Genomic DNA, 17,778 nt, shown 5'->3' on the forward strand with positions numbered 1-17,778 from the left:
CATAATATTTTTATGGACAGCAACACTGGAAGAGCTACATTCTTTTGGGCTAGGCCATACATGTTATGTAATAATTTCCTGTTACCTATTTAAACGGGTTGGTGAAGCATTTTACAATTTAAACTGTACTTTTCAGCTCCAGAGTTAATCTATATATAGTAGCAGGTAGTCTTTGGCCTCATCTACACCAAGCAGGATATTGCACTATGAAAGCGGTATATAAAAGGCAGGAGCCACACCAAGCAGGATATAGCGGGATGAAAGAGGTATATGGTATGAGTCCATGGGCCCCAACAGTTGTCAGTGCACTTCAATATTGCTGTAAAGCAGTAGTGTGGCTCCTGCCTTTTATATACCGCTTTCATAGTGCAATATCCTGCTTGGTGTAGATGAGGCCTTTGTCTTTATATCTCTTATGAAAATGCAATCAGTACTTTACCTCAAGTTGCATGTGATTCTAAGTACAGATGGGAACGTTATTTATTGCCCTGCAGCTTACACTCATGTGGGTAAACCGCGTAATAGGAGTGGGGGGAAAGAGTTTCTGCCTAAAACTAGCTCTTCTGACTCTTGCTTAAACATGCAATGATGAATATAATACTGGAATCTGGAAATAGATATTGTAGTGAACACATGGAATAAATGGATCAGGACCTGCAGTTGTGTCAACGGAGTGTTATCTTGATCTATTTTAAGATATGCCTATATATATTTAGCCATATATGTGCTCTCGTCAGGCTATAAAAAATTAAGCTGTGATGGATTTTGAAAGTGAAAGTGTTCCCTCCAAACCTGTCAGTATTGAAAGAATTGAAGGAATATCTCGGAAGGTTCTCCGTCATATTTAGTTGAATCTGCTGTTAAAGCATTTTATTATTTACGAACTGGTTTTTTTTTTTATACTGTTTTTATGTTTTTGATGGTTTTTAAATTTTGTATACTTTTAATGTTTACCATTTTTAATTGCTGTAAACTGCCCAGAGAGCTTCGGCTGTGGGGTGGTATATAAATGTAATTAATTAATTAATTAAATAAATAAATAAATAAATAAATATTTAAAGACCCTTTAACACTTTAGATTCCGTTTGTGATTTTTACAGTTTCAGGTACTGTAATGGATATGGATTTCTTTTAAATTATATGTTTATAACGTTTAAATCATCTTATATAAGAATTACAGTAGTGTAACTTCAAAATATGTCAGCCAGGTTAGTAACTGGTACACCTAGGGGTGACCATACTACACCAGCTTTAAAATCTCTTCACTGGCTGCCAATTAGTTTCTGGGCAAAGTATAAAGTGTTGGTTATTACCTTTAAAGCCCTACATGGTTTGGGTCCAAGCTACCCACGGGATCGCCTTCTCCTGTACAATCCGCTCTGTACACTCAGGTCCTCTGGGAAGAATTTATTCCAGTCAGCAAAAGCTAGGCTGACAAGCATTACCCAGAGGACCTTCTCTTCTGCCGCTCCCAGACTGTGGAATGGCCTGCTGGGAGAGATTCGCCAACTTAATAGTCTTCTCGCATTTAAGAAAGCCAAAAAGACTGATCTCTTCTGGCAAGCCTACCCAGTTGAATTTTAAGATGCCTTTTTAAAATGTATTAGTTTTATATGTTTTTAAACAGTTTTATGTATTTTATGGTGTTTTGTATTTGGTGTTGTTCCCCGCCTCGATCTAGAGGGAGAGGCGGGTAAGAAATAAATATATATTTAGACTGAAACTTGAGCTAATAATAATAATAATAATAATAATAATAATAATAATTATTATTATTATTATTTCCATACTGCCCCATAGCTGAAGTATAGATGTGCAGAAAATTCTGAAAGTTCAAAAAAGAAAGTTCAAAGAAGTTGTGTAAAGCTAGAGCCTGAGGCAGCCGGGGAACTACAGCTCCCATGTAGCTCCACGCTGCACAGCTTTCTGTAACCTTTCTGTATACTTGACCCTGGATAGCAAGGTTACAGGAAGTTGCCTGGTTAGCTCACAGGAAAGGCAAATAAAGGAACACATGATAGAGGTATATAAAATTAAGCATAATATGGAGGAAATGGGTATGGAGAAGTTTTTTTGTCATAGTTCTAGAAACTGGGGTCATCTTAGGAAGCGGAATAATAAGAGATTCAGAACAGGTAAAAGAAAGAAGTTGTTAAATTGTAGCATTTGCTACTACAAGATGTGATACCAGCCAATTTGGACAGCTTTAAAAGGAGATTTAAAATTCATGGAGAATAAGATTATTAATGGCTACTACTCTTGATGGCTATATAGTGCCTTCCAGTATCAGACGCAATATACCTCTGTATGCCAGGTGTTGGGTAATATGGATAGGAGGGTACTCTTACGTTCATATCCTGCATATGGGCTTACCATGGTCGCTTGGTCGGCCACTGTATGTTTGTTCTTCTCTGGAATGGCTTTTCTTATGTTCTTAAAACATTCTCAGAACTAGTTCAGGCATTCAGAATCAAACTTTTAATTGCTCTCTGATGAAAGTATATATATCTTCATTGGAGAAAAGGCTAGACTAGAACTCTTATCCATGGTGTGTGAACATTCCTTCTGTTAGACTTTTTTTGGTGTGAGGCATGTGATCCCGTACCTGCATTCCCATATGGGTTGTGTCATGTTCATTTTTGCATGTTTAAATTAACACTTATATTTGCTTTGTTGTTGACAAATCTCCAGATGTGAGAAATTCCATAATAGTGCAGCAACTTGCTGAATACTTTTATTTGAATTTGATAGAGTGGATTGTTCCAAGAATGCTCATGGGTAGGAACTATCAAAGAGAACCTTATTTACCATAAGGTGTTCTTAAAAAATAGTTGGGCTTTAAACTCTTTCTAGTAGGCTTCACTGATATGAAAACAAATTGCCAAATTTATTTATTAAATAATTAAAAATGGGGCTTTTCACATATGATAGAACCATTGGACTATCATGGGTTTGTTCTTAGGTTAACTTTGCGTTGTCTAACCCACAAATAATCCAAAGTGTCTGGGTTTGGATGTCACACTAACAACCTAGGTTGTTACTGCAAACTAAGAACATTGGCTATTGGGCAGTATAGAAATGTAATATATAAACTGGAAGAGGCTTGCATGTAGCACACATTCCCATAAATTGTGGATTGATTAAACCATGATTTGCCATTGGATGTTGCTGTTACATGAGAACCAAGGTCAATATCTCATCCAGTCTTGTAGCCTGGGGAGGGTTTTGGTGATTTTTACAGCAGTTGCTTTGGAGGTGTTCAGAGGTCACCTTCACTCTCCCACCTATCAAGCTTGGAGCTGGGAAAGAGAGCAGAGGATTAGGACCTTGTGCTGAGTTTCAGAGTTGCAACATAGTAATTGGGTTCACACAACTCAACAACCCATACTCAAGGTTGGATGTGGATTATTGTTAAAATGTGAATTGTTGTTGAAATGTGGGTTGTTATGGATTTTAACAATACCACTCAACTAATTTTTTTTTGTAATTAGCAAAAATATCAAGTTAAAAATGCTTGACCATAATTTGATGATCTTTGACTGGTCAGTTGGCCAATACCTTTTGACCAGTAAGATACCCAGTTTATGATAGAATGTTTGATTACTTCTTGCTTTGATTCGCTCCTTATCAGTTCCATATGATTTGTGTAGTATCAAGAGCTAGTCTACTGTGCTAAAGATGGTGTTCCATGATACTAGAAGGCAATTTTAGACATTGGAATGTGAAAATAAACAATATAATTATATTCATAAAAGTATAATTAAATTGAAAGATGCTTAATGTGTTAACTAAAGATTTGTAACTACATGATCATGGAGTATTAAGTATTTAACTGAAAAACTAGGTCTTTTAACACAAAGAATTGCAGTGATTAAGTATTCTGAAAGAACTGGGCCTTGGAAACATGAAATATTTTATATCATAAACTTTCATGATTTGCAGTTAGTCATTTGGTACATGTTGGAATAGAACAAAATCTACTTTTTAACCACTAGCATTCATGTTTGAAAGTCAATATACCTTCAGGTACTTCTTTTCACAAGCTGTGTTATGACAACTTGCTCCAAACCTGTCTCTTAGAGATGGGTGCACACAGCACTTGGGTCTTTGCCCAGTATTCACAATGACACCAGACTCATAATTGTAGTATTAAAATAGGGGTTTTCACACCTCCTTTAAAAAGAATGCAATTAACCTTTCCCAGCTCTTTGCTCTATAGATATAGAAGCATTTCATTTGATTGACCCTCTGATTATAATAAATTACATTGTTCAGATTTTTGCAGGCAGATTCGTTTCCTCCACCAGATTTTAAAGTTAGCAGTGCTAATAATTAGTGAATTACACTATTCCAAATGACATTATCTATTGAGCAAAATGAGGCTTTATTCAGTGACATTGCATATCAGGTTTAAATACTGAAGAATCTGACCATCAGACTGTAGCAATTTAAATACCAAGAGGTTTTATTTAAATGTCTTTTATGAGTTAATGACTTAACCAAAAATTACCACACAGTATGGCAAAATGTATTTCTTTTCCCTTGTACTCAGTGTAATATGATATAAAATTGAAAAGCTGTTCTCAGTAGAGGTCAGAACCCAAAGGCTAACAGTGTCACCAGACATATATACTTAACAACAATTGTTTTTCATGTTCAAATTTAGCAAGAGCTTTCTATTGCTCATTTTTTACTGCCTTCCACTAAATTATGGCAGATTACAGATATAAAATGTTTTTCTCCTGCACAGCTGGAAGTCAAGTACACAGTCATGGTGGATTTACTAACTAGATTTCATCACCAAATTCTCTTGGTGCTAGAACATATTGTGTTTACCTTCCTGTACTCAAAGGCACCTTTGGAATCAAACTTGCATTGTAGAGCAGAGTGCTTGGGATGGTGTATACATTACCAGCTATACCAAATATTTAATACTGTATTATTCTAGTTTAAACTCTCATTTAATATTTTAAATTTGATGTATGAATGAATGTGTTTCCAAATCTATTAATTACCTTTCATTGTTTTTCCTTCTAGTGTATCTTGAGGATAGTTTTGTAAAATCTGGAGTCTTCAATGTATCAGAACTGGTGCGGGTGTCTAGAAGTAAGCTTTTTCTTATTTAAAATGTATCATATATTCTAGAAATCTAAATGTACTTCCAAAGCAAACACAAATATTAAAATGTAGTCAACACTGCTCTGAACAGATATTTGTGAAACTCTCTCCTCTCCCTAATCTCTAGATGTTTAAATAGACTATATTAACAAAAGGTTATATTCTCTTTTTATGAGGGTCATGGTTTTTTTGTGTGTGTGTGTGTTTACAAAACTGTGCTTGTAGGGCCAATAGAGTTCAGTGTATGTGCAGTTGGATTTGGCTGGGAAAGACCCCAAATTGAAATCGAGAAAGTTCATCAAGGGCACAATGCTATGTATGTTTAGATAGAAATAACAAGTCCAAAACCTCCCAGCCTCCACAGTTGGCAGGAGAGCTGTGAGTTGTAGGACTTATTTCTGTCTTAACATGCATAGGATTGTGCCTTGAATTGCTTTGAACAATTCTAGCTTTAATAGTAATGATAATGATAATGATAATAATAATTTTATTTCTTACCTGCCTCTCCATTTTGATCGAGGCGGGGAGCAACAGTAAGTATAAAATACATAAAATACTGATTAAAAGCATAGTATACATTGTTATCCTAAAATCATCCTAAAAACATCCTTTATTATTCGTTTTCCAGATTTGTTGGATGTTTATCAACTATATTGAATATAGTTAGTTTATCCTAGGTTCCCATAAAATAAGGTCCATGTTACTGTTACAATTGTGATTGTATGCAAATTTAGTTGAGAGTAAGTACCATTGAATTTAGTGGAAGAGCATGGTATGTTTACATAATAATATTGCAGGCCTACAACTAAAACTATTGGCTATGAAGTGTCAGGTAGAGCTATTTAAACAATTAGATTCCCTTCAAAGTTTAACATACCAAATTTAGACGATATATTTGAGATATCAAGAACATTTTAATAATGTATAGAAATTTGTTAACCCAAGGAATAAGCTGCTTTATGGCAGCAAGAAAGTAATGTTAGTTTAAACAGAACAATTAATAAATACATTAGGAGTATTTCTTCATCTGTCACTAGGTTAGTATATGCAGTTAATATTGTTCAGTGCTAATATTGATGTTTTGACATTGCTGTTCCATGCAACTTGATGGTTTGCTGAAATTGATGGCTACTATTGGGCAACCTTACTAAGGGCACAATCCGATGCATGTTTAGACAGAAAAAAGCCCTACAACTCCCAGCATGGGTGGCTGGAGCATAATGGAGTTGTAAGACTTTTTTCTGTCTAAATATACATAGGATTGTGTTCTAATTACTGTAAAACCTCCTTATGTACTAGATGACTGGTCCTGCTTTTGGGACAAGATCTTGCACTTGATGCCCATAATGTCCTTTACAACCATGATTCTTTGTGTGAACGTTGTTTTATAATAGGCACTAACTAACTAATTACAACTTTTTTACCCACTAGCAAAGCTTCCCATAATTGGGTAATTGCCTGAACTATGATGACTCACCATATTATAAATGACTATTGCATATACTTATTTTATGGGGTAATAAATGTAGTTATTGCTTGAAAAGCAAAACGTGCAAATTTGCCTTTTGACTGGATCCAAAGAATATTTTTAAACATATGAACAAAAAATACAATTCACAAGATACAATTTCTGCTGTAAAGAGTCCCCTGTTGCCTTCTCAGAACTAAGATGTGAGGAACATTTCCACCTATCTAACAACCCACATAGTGCTTATTCAGATTAATAACAGAATATGTGTATGTTTACTCAGAAGTAACTCCCATGATGTTTAATTGGGGCTACTCTCAGGTAAATGTGCATAAAATTGTAGTCTAAGCACTCAAGATTGCATTAAAGTCATCTACAAACATGCAACAGTGAAAATTGTTTCAGATGTGTGTGGCATTATGCTTTAACGTGAAACAATTAAGTTGTACCTGTTTTTCCCCTTTGAAGTAGCAAGTAAATTATGTCAACCATTCTGAAAATTTGATTGAAAGGCAATATAAAATTCCTAAAATAAATAATACAGAAGCACATACATTTATTGTTACCAAGTAACATAATGCATGTGTATTAATGAAAGCAAAGGTAATGCATGCAGATTGTAAGGTAATAAATTATGTCAGAGAAGGGTTTATTTTCCAGAAGGCACTCTGTTTTATAAAGCAAGCATATATTTGTGTTGTATTTAAATATCTTCCCATTATTTTATTGTTGCCTACAGAATAAATAGGTGAATGTGGAAGTTTGTTATAAATAATAATTTACAAGATATGTATCATACTTCTGACAGTGATTTTCTGTTAGATAGCGTCTGTAAAATATGTGACAAAACCGGAGAATTCATGGAACTAGTTAATGGTATAACTCCCTAGTGCTTCTGGGTAGTACCTAATTTGTCTTTGAAGTTATGCAATAAGGAGAACTAATTTATTCTTGGTTTTCATTTGAGAAAAACAGTGAATTTTCTTTAATGTTGTGCCTATTTTAGCATTAAATGGCTATTTAAAGGGTGGGTGTGACTATGTTTATGCTGTGTTCTTTAGCGCCTATAACCCAGGGAGCTGGTGTAAACTTCCCCATTGGAGAACTTCCAAGTCAACCGTACTATCATGACATGAACTCGGGTTTACAGAGATCACTATCTTCCCCACCAACCAGGTAAGTTTATTATATATAAAAAAGGTATTTAAATTTGATTAAAGCACTTGTTACAAAAAGTGTATGGTGATGATATAGCTAAGCAACAATGTAAACAGAGTACAACTTCCGACCGCAGCTCTTAGGCTGCAATCCTATGCCCACTTACCTGAGAGTAAGCTCTACTGAACTTAATGGGGCTTACTTCTGAGTAAACATATAAAGGATTGTGTTGTTACTATATATACAGGGCTGTACTCCTTAATTAAGTCTAGAGAGATTAAAGTTGTTACAAATGTTTGTTAGAGTTCATGATAAAATGAGAAAAGTAAATAGATAGGGTGGTACCTTTTATTATTTTTATTTATTTATTGCATTTCTATACCGCCCAATAGCCGAAGCTCTCATCTTTCACTGAAATAGAATGGAAGCTCTAAATGCCAGGTCTTGTAATCAAACTGATCAATATGGCCATATATTTGGCAAACTGACAAATAGGAATCTAGTAATGCAATAAATGGAACATCCTGGTTTGTCTGAGAATTTATATAAGTTTTATTTATTTTTTTATTTTTTTATTACATTTATATACCGCCCCATAGCCGAAGCTCTCTGGGCGGTTTACAAAAGTAAAAAATAGTAAATATTAAAAATATACAAAATTTAAAACCATCAAAAACATAAAAACAACAGTATAAAAACAACAGTGTCCATTTAAAAGCGTTGTTAAATGCCTGGGAGAAGAGACAAGTCTTGACCTGGCTACTGAAAGATAACAGTGTTGGTGCCAGGCAAGCCTCATCAGGGAGATCATTCGACAGTTGGGGGGCCACCACCAAGAAGGCCCTCTCCCTTTAGGTTTGTACTAATTTATTTTATTGATCACATTTAGATACCACCTTTCCTCCAAGGAGCAAAGGCAGTGTACAATATTCCTCCCCATTTTTATCCTCACAATAATTCTATGAGGTAGGTTAGGCTAAGAGATAGTAACTGGCCCAAGGTCATCCAATGAGCTCTATGGCTAAGTTGGGATTTGAACTTGTGTCTCTCCAGCCACTTGAATCACTTCACTGGCTAAGACAAAGGTAGGGAACATATTTTGGCCAAAGAACCAGATTGCTACCTTGGAAACCTTTCAAGGGCCACATGCCAGCAATGGACATAGCCACAGCCCAAAGTGGACAGGTCCACCCCACTTTGTCTCATGCTCAAAATTCATACAGAAGCATGCACACCATTCATGCAATTCATATCCTCCAGCCGCTAAGGGAAACATGCATATCCTCAACCTCAATGTAGCATGTGAATAATAGGTTTTTAGACATGATTCTGGTTTAGCTATGAGTAGTTTTCAGCTTAGCATTTGCCACTCTGGGTTAAAGAAATTGGCTGTTCTTTTCAAAATGCACATGAACACTGTTAAAATAAATACTGCTTCTTGTATATTCACAGTAAGAGACCCAAAACGATATCCATAGATGAGAATATGGAACCAAGCCCAACAGGGGACTTTTATCCTTCCCCAAATTCACCAGCTGCTGGTAGTAGGACATGGCATGAAAGAGATCAAGGTGAGTAAATCTGTATTATATAAGACCGCTTCACAGTGTATTCCTGTCTGTGTCTACTCAGAAGAAAGCCCCATTGAGTTTAGTGGGGTTTAGGCCAAGGTAAGCGTATATAGGATTGCAGCCTTAGACTTGTTATTATTTTTGTACCTTGATTTAAAATTATGAATGCATTGATGACTTGCAGTTTCAAACAGAGAAGTAAAATCTAAATATACTACGAGGTTAAAATATTTTCCTGGAGTTTTTAAACTGTTCCGTCTTAGTCATTAATCTCATCCTGATTACCATAGTTTTTGCACCCAGATGTTGGATTTATGCATACCAAGTCCTTTACCAAAACAGTGTTTATCATTGAAAACTAAATCTATCCAATTAGAGAGTCATGAGAGGTATCAATTTAATTATCTGATTCACTGGCTGACGGAATCTAGAAACACCAGTAAATAATTGAATAAATTATTGGATTTCACCACATATTTTATAAGAAGGTGAAAGAAATGACCATATTTTTTCTAGCCTTGTTTCTGTGTGGTTAGTAGTAGCCTGACATGAAAACATTAGCGTAGTAATTTTTTTCATGACATGGAGAGCTATGGTGGCTGCACCTACTTTAGATTTTCATGTTGGCTTGCTGGTAAACAACAAGAAGCAGTTCCAAAACAAGGGGGGTGGGGTAATAACCTTAACCTGGATTATTTGTACATTTTTTTATGCCTGTCAACTGCTTGAACTCTGCATTTTGCTTAGTTCTCAAATTATGTACATTTATGAACCTGCACTTTTTACCCTCTTCCTATCCAAGAACAGCCATCCTTTCCTTGAAAGTTCTTAGCAAATGATATTGCTGTTCAGTGTCCTTGCATGTGTACAGATATAATTGAAGCTGTTTATCTTTTAAATGAATATGTTTTATTTGTTCTATCATCCAATTCATAAGCACTTTTATTTAAGAAATGCCTAAAAGATAAATGAGAAACGTGGATGCATCAGTGCTTTAAATCAACTCACCCTGTTTTACAAAGATAACTAGGAATTTAGCTGAGGACATATCACTCACACCGCAGTATTGGTATTGGCTAAGTGACAATAGTAATAAGGGCCAAAATGTCATTAAATTATGTTGGATATTTATGATTCAACACTTTATAATAACATTAATGTCAATCGGCAAATTAAACACATGCAATTAATAGAAATTAAAATTTCTTATTTTTGGATGGATTGTGCACATTTTTTTAATTTTTAGTTTAAATTTATTATATTTTAGCACAGTGTCCATAGAACTTTTTTCCTTTGTTTGCTAGTTTCAAGACTTTTGGTTTAAAGAAAAATACATAGATTACTATAATGTGTTTTCTTTCTTAAAATGATCTCATTTTTTCTTAACCTAGACAGAGTTATCCTTTCTCAGAAGGAGCTGCTTACCTTTTCTCTCATAAGTTTATCTCACAATCAGTTATCCGTACCTCAGATGTAATTAATAAGACTTTTGCTAGTTTATACATTAACATGAGTAACCCATATTATATAATCACATTTGTTACAGATTTATATTAGTCATGAGTTTCTGGCTAATTTTCTCTTAATGTAACATTCAGAAGATCATTTTTGCGACTGTTCTTTAAAAACAGTTCTTTAAAAAGAGCATTATTTATACTATAAAGAGCAGTTGTGGTACCAACAATACAAGTCCATGTTTAGTTTATCCCTGATATCTATATTTCTTGGTCCCTTTGTACCATAGTTGCTGTCTCCCTTTCTGTCCCCATATGTTCTTTTTACAACCTTTTATTTTGGTGCATTTTCACATTCTTCCCAGTTACCCCCCAAATATTAATGTAGAATGTTCTCTCTTTTTTTGTACTGAACTATAAAGTGTGCAACATTTCTTTAGTTGTGTCTTTTTCTACAAAAATTTGCAAGCACAAGAATACTAGGCTTGGGTGGTGGGTTTTTTTCAGGGGGGGGGGTTCCCCTCAAAAAGGTAATCTATGTGTTGTTGGTCTTACTGTTGTGAACATTTCTTGGAGTTGTACATACAATAATCTTTGCACCCCTTCACCTCTACAAGGAGTAAGATCAAGAGTGATCTTTAACTCACATGCTAGTTCTCTGTGCCTCCTCCACTGACTGACCTCACCATGTGTCGAAGTGATTGTCTATACCAGGAGTGCTCACAACTATTTGAAGGAGGGTCTTCTTTACCCTAGATATTGAAACAGTTTAGAGAGTAATTTCCATATGTAGGGTTAGAGGCAATCCTGTGTTCATATTTGTACAGTCAATTCTACACATTGTGAGAGGAACCGGGAGAAACTACACACAAGCCCAAGGTCTTCTACCAGTGTGTGGGGGAGGGGCTGTAACATCTCAACAAGCCCTTTATTTTGCTGCCAAGGTTTTTTTGTTACCAATTTAATGAAAGTTTAACGATTAAAACTAAATCCATGTATAGGGAAGGACAATCTTAAGTTCCTTGTCAAGGTGGTCTCTGCATAGTTCTTGTGGAGTGCAGAGTTCTGTGGTGCTTAAGCTTTGGTGACCTTCAGTTAAGAAGAAAAAATGTGTCTGAATTTATTCATGAGCATAGTAGAACAGGCCGTTTAAGGCAGATAGTTCCTCTGTTTTTTCCTCTGTTAATTAGGCAATTTCACGTATAGACTGATTTTCTCTGTTGAGGATTTTAGTTCCTTTGTTTTGCTTCTTTTTTTTTTTACAGTGTAGTGTTTCTGATTGATAATAATAATACCTTATAGTAATGGAAGTGTTTGTGCTATTGCATAGAAAATTTGGGTGGTGTTAGGTTATTTATTTTTGCATTAGTATGCACTGTGCATGATTACTGAATTTATTCCTTTTCTATATCTTTCATTTAGTTTTAAGTGATTTTTCTCATGGTACTTTGCCTTTCTTAGACCTAAATACATATGCCTTTCATAGATGTGCTTCAACAATGAGTACATCTTTCATTGTTATTCAGACTGCCAGGCTAGTGTATCCTGAATGTGCGAGCACATGTCTTTCCAGCTTTCTTAGACCAAAGGTCATTTGGGCGAGACAGCATGATTTGTCTTTCAGAGAAAACATTGTGCTCTATTATCAGAATAGGCTTTTCTGGGTCTCCTGAAGTTGAGAGGAAGATGCCTTTGTTGCCATGATCAGACACACTTGAGGTCTGATTTAGTGGCAACTTCAGCACCAACAAATATGGCTTTGATGTTCTCAGTTGGTAAGTACCAAGGGACCTGACGCAATTTGTTCCCAGGGATCATCATGTCTCCAAGGGATCTTCTTAAGAGCTATGCATCTTTCATTTTCAAGCTCTTCTCAGATTCAGAGTTACTGGAATTTGTGGAGGCTTTGGTTCTGCTTTCCTCTAACCTCAGACATAAGGGTAGGAAGAAGCTGCACTTGCGAAGGGTCTCCATGCGAGAGGACTTGGTACCATCACAAAGGAGAAAGAAGAAACACTATTGACCAAATTGCTGCTTTCATAAGATTCTGAGGCTAGTGGCAGAAGATGAGGTCATTTATAACCTCAGTTCCCATCATCCAGTGCCCTAAGACTATGGTCATGCAGTAATGGCAGGCACAGCTTTTCTAGAAGGTTCCTGAAGCTCAGCAGCACCTGAGATCTTTGCTCCACAAGTATGAATATGCAGAACCACAGTTATTGGTAAGTAATTCTTTTTTTTTAATTGATGACAATATTTGAGAAAAGAGGGCATCTTATGGATTAAAAAATGTTTATAAACATTGGGGCTTAATTCTCACTTTTGTAGAGTGGGAAGGTTATCTTCACATATACCAATAGCCATCTCAATTTTCCGAGTTCCAGTCCATATGCAGATGGCATTATCTCTTTTAATTTAGTATAAACCTCCCTATTTACTAATTTAGCTAATTTGCAAACTGATTTGAAATAATGTATGTCAGTATATGGTTGGGACATAAGAGTCACCTACGGTGCATTCTTGTACGTATTTACTCCGAAGTAATTCCCACTTTGTTCAATGGAGCTTTCTCCCAGGAAAGGGTGCATAGGATTGTAGCCTAAATTACATTTTGGGGAAAAAGCATCAGGGAGCTCAATATATATGGACTCTTTATTTAGTAGATAGTTGCAGAACTTTTAGTAGGTAGGAATTATGCAAATCCTTAAAAAAAGGAGTTCCGATTTTGTTAGTAAAACTCCAAAGAACAAAATTTCATAGTAATAGACACTGATATTGACATCCTTGAGAGCAGAGTTGTTTTTGCCCATGAGCTGCCTTTCGTGAGTTTGAGCCAACTGTGTCTCTTTGAGACAAAAGTGCAGTTCATACCATCTGTCAAAGCATGATACACATTTTGGCTAGGATCCCAGAATCTGCTTGGGGAGTAGTGGGGTTTCTGAAGCCCTATATAAGGTGCCTGGAGTTTCAGATTAGGAATTCTGGCATCCAGACCCAAGTACACTATGCTGTGCACCACCATGGTGGCTTGCCAGAAAAGAGGGAACTGCAGACCTGCTTTCTGCTCCAGTTAAGCACCACCGATGCAACTGGCCACCAAGTAATATTGCACCTTTGAAAGCAGCAGTTGTGAGGTGACATAAATGGACCAATAGAATTTTAAGCCTCAGGCCCTGCCTCCTGGAAGAGTCTGCAGCCTGGATGGGGAACCCCTGCAGGCTGTGGGTCAGAGTGTCCCCTCCCATGCCTCAGGGTCAGACCACCCTTGTGAATCTAAATACCTTCTTAGTGAGTAAAAACCAAGGTGCTCTCAGGCTATCCATATCTCTTTGCTCAGTGTTTGCTTTGCTCCTAGACAGCCAATTTTGACACTCTGCAAGGCACTCCCTTAAATCACAGACATTTTGGGTGGCCATCAGAATGCAGGGAACTGCAACTAGAGAGCAAAGGGGGAAGTCCCTATGAATGCAGAAATGTTTACTTGCACCTAAAGAGTTATTTGGATCCTGGTCTTTTTTGATAATCATATTTTTTTAAAAAAATGAAGCAATAATAAAATGGAATGATCACTCATGCTTAGTTTTAGTCCTCAACACAGCATTTCACTTCCATTGAAATGATAGTTGATGTTGCTTATATGATTATAAGAAGTGATTTGAATTATTTTTTTTGAAAACTATAATTGCCTTGAGGGGAAAAGGGAATAATATAGGATCCACATATTGCTGTACAGAGGTCCATTAAAAAGAACTGACATACCTCGTAACTGGTACACTTTTAAAAGAAAATAAATTCCCCCATGCTTTTTTTTTTTTTTTGGCAAATATATTTAATTTATTTCTGGGAAACAGCAGGGATTTCTCTTGAACAGTTCAACAATTTAAACTTGCTATCAGAGTTAGACTGGAAAAACATATTTGCCCAAGAATAATAATAATAACAACAACAACAACAACAACATGATGTTTTTAGTTAACTAGATGAAATGTATTATTTTAATATTGCAGATTGTAGAACATTTAATGCAGATAGAGATTTATTTGGAATTGTACATTAGTGTGTACAATTAAATACATTTTAATTTTACAGTTTCTTCATCATGTTCAGTTTCCTATGATTCTCCTGCATTCAACAACAACAAACAATTACAACCACAGCTTACCATTAAAACGGAAGTTCTTGGATCCCCTTCACCAGTTCTTCACCTACCCCCTGCTGGACCTCCTTGTGATGAGGAACAAGTATCCTCTCCTGGATATCCTTCTTCTGGACCTTTGCCATCTTTTGCTATCTCCCCATCTTCTGGACTTGCTTTTCCTGGAATTCCTTTAATTACAGGGCCATCACCTGATGGATCTTTTCTCATTAGGCCCTCTTCTCATGGTTTTTCTAAAATGGATATCTTAATTTCTGAACTAAGAGAATTAAAAGAGGAGGTAGGTAGTGCTGTTCGGGAACTAAAAACCATAACTGGTCAGCTAGGCCATTTGCTCGCCTACACAGGACAGAACTCCAAAGAAATTCCTAAGTAACCTCCTGAAGGTTAAGATGTATTTATCACAGAGAAACAGCTTCTATCTTGCAAATGCATTTATTCTGTAAGGGTTGTTTTATTAAATACCAATTAAATTGTGTTACTATGTATTCACTTCTATCAAAAGCATGACCAAAAGCTTATTTTAGAAGAGTTATACATCTATATTCTGCTAGCAATTTGTTGTACTGTTGTAAATATTTAATATTTCACAATATATGCTAATAAACGTATACATGGCTAATACATCAGCCTTTATTGTGTTTTTATTTGAAGTATATTCAGAAAGTAACACCCACAAAAAGGCTATTTTTCTGTTTATCCATCAATATTCCTTAGATCGAAATTGCTTCTCTTTGGCAGTAGATATCAAAATACATTTTGAAGGAAAGCTACTGATTGCAGTTTGACTGTCTAATGCTCTTGGAAGTCATCTCTGTTGAAGACTGGTACTGTAGTCTCATGTTCATAAAAGCCAATGTTTATGCAAGGTGTGGAGAAAGTGGATAGGGAGACATTTTTCTCTCTCTATCATAATACTAGAACCCAGGGTTGTTCCATGAAGCTGATTGGGTGGAAGATTCAGGACAGATAAAAGGAAGTACTTCGTCACACAGCACATACTTAAACTATGAAATTCCCTTCCATAAGATGTACTGATGGCCTTAAAGGCTTATGTATACCAGCTGCTGAGGGAAATGGGCAAGAGAGTGTTTTTGCACGTATTTCTTTCCTGTGGGTTTCCCATGAGCAGGTGGATGGCCGCTGTGGGAACAAAATGCTGGACTAGATGGACCTTTGGTCTGATCTAGAATGCCTATTATGTTCTTATATCCTCATCTCACTGTATTTGCTAACACATTAGGAGATTTTAAGAAAAATGTATGCATAAGATGTTTTGTAATTACTAGGTGTTGTTGTTAGGGCCTAATTTCTTCTAGAGGAAATCAGTAACGGATAGGCTTCTTTGAAAAGCAAATCCAAATTAAGTTGAAGATATTTTAAAAGGAATCATAAGATCCTTTTTTTAAAAAACTGATGTATCAGGAACAATTATTCTGGAATGATGAGCACCTCTTGGTTTGTTTTAAACATTTATCAGTTTTGACGCTGCTGCCATTTCACCCAGAAATGTTCATTTAAAAGAGGGTGCTTCAGGAGAGTTCTATTTTTATAGTGGCCGAAAATCATTTTAAATAAATAAATAAAAAATTGTGGCCCTCTAGATGTTCTGGCCTATCCAGCATAACCAAATGGTGAGAGATCATGGGAGTTGTAGACAAAACATATGTAACACCGTAAGTTGCCCACTCCTGATTTAAAAGTTAGAGAAAATACTCCACTTTTAAAGAACTCTCATAGTTCTCTCATTGTAAACTGCCCAGAGAGCTCCGGGTATTGGGCGGTATAGAAATGTAATTAAATAAATAAATAAATAAATAAATAAATAGTTGATCCATGCATTTCCTAGAAGTAGCAATATAGGAAGTGAAAGTGGGGCAACCTCAGTGCATAGCTGCACTTCTGATTTATCATTCAGAGTAGGACTTGAAGTTCTTACCCACAGTGAGATCTGTGAACCCTGGATGACCTCTGGAGATAATTAATAGTATTCAATGTTAGTCCTATGTAGAGTAGACCCCTTGAAATGAATGAGACAAGTTAGTTGCAACTAACTTACGTCTCATTAGATCCAGTTGTCCTGCTTTGCACACATATCAGTAGGGAAAGAAAAAGCACAGGTCACTTGCACTTATATAGAACTTCTATCAATTGCTGTCCTTCCAGTGTTGAAATACATGTCTTTTGATGAGAGTGAGAAGTCACATATTGCTGGAATAGCTCAGTAATATATTCACAGTGCGAGGAGTCAGAGATATTTCAAGTCCAGTTTAATGTAGATACAAACCTCGGTACATAAAGAGACAGAGGCAAGCTTTAAGGCACAGTCCCATGCATGTTTAGACAGAGAACAGGCCTACAACTCCCAGCATGCCTAGCCAGCATGGCTGCTGGGGCATGTTGGGAGTTGTAGGCTTTTTCTCTGTTTCAACATGCATAGGATTGAGCCCTTAGTCTGTTGCTGATTTGTATTTAAGGCAACATATGTTTCTGCACCCGCTGCCACTGGGGAGTTTGAGGAATGTAATTTTCTTGTGTTCACTGGATTCAGTTGGGAGGCATTGTAAATACTTTTCCCACCCTGTCTAGTAGCACACTGGCTCAGTTCCCATGACATTCCAGGCTCACCATGTGTTATTTAACGCAATAATAAGCTGCAGCACATGCTTCTACCATTACGGATGTGCAATTCCTGATGAGGTTGTAGTGTGTCGTCCAAAACCATTGCTTAACCTTACTACAAATCGAGGGTAAAATAACCCATGGTAAGCCTGGGGGTTGCTTTCATGGCGTTGCCGCGGGTAATCCTGAAGGCAAGAGGCAGAGTGGGCTTTCTTGCAGCCATTCAGCTTG

The 17,778-nt window shown here is 36.3% G+C and overlaps 1 protein-coding gene across 13 annotated transcripts in view; it reads left to right on the forward strand.

Moving 5' to 3' along the window:
- Positions 1-17,778, forward strand: part of NFIB (nuclear factor I B) — a 224,834-nt gene that overhangs the window by 141,823 nt on the left and 65,233 nt on the right. For all 13 annotated transcript variants that reach the window (XM_063129245.1, XM_063129248.1, XM_063129254.1 and 10 more), the window contains exons 4-6: positions 5,038-5,106; positions 7,648-7,762; positions 9,197-9,315. In XM_063129245.1, the coding sequence (XP_062985315.1) occupies positions 5,038-5,106; positions 7,648-7,762; positions 9,197-9,315 (303 nt within the window). The remainder of the gene's footprint in view (positions 1-5,037; positions 5,107-7,647; positions 7,763-9,196; positions 9,316-17,778) is intronic.

Source organism: Elgaria multicarinata, chromosome 6, assembly GCF_023053635.1.
Source record: "Elgaria multicarinata webbii isolate HBS135686 ecotype San Diego chromosome 6, rElgMul1.1.pri, whole genome shotgun sequence".
NCBI classification, from domain to species: domain Eukaryota; kingdom Metazoa; phylum Chordata; class Lepidosauria; order Squamata; family Anguidae; genus Elgaria; species Elgaria multicarinata.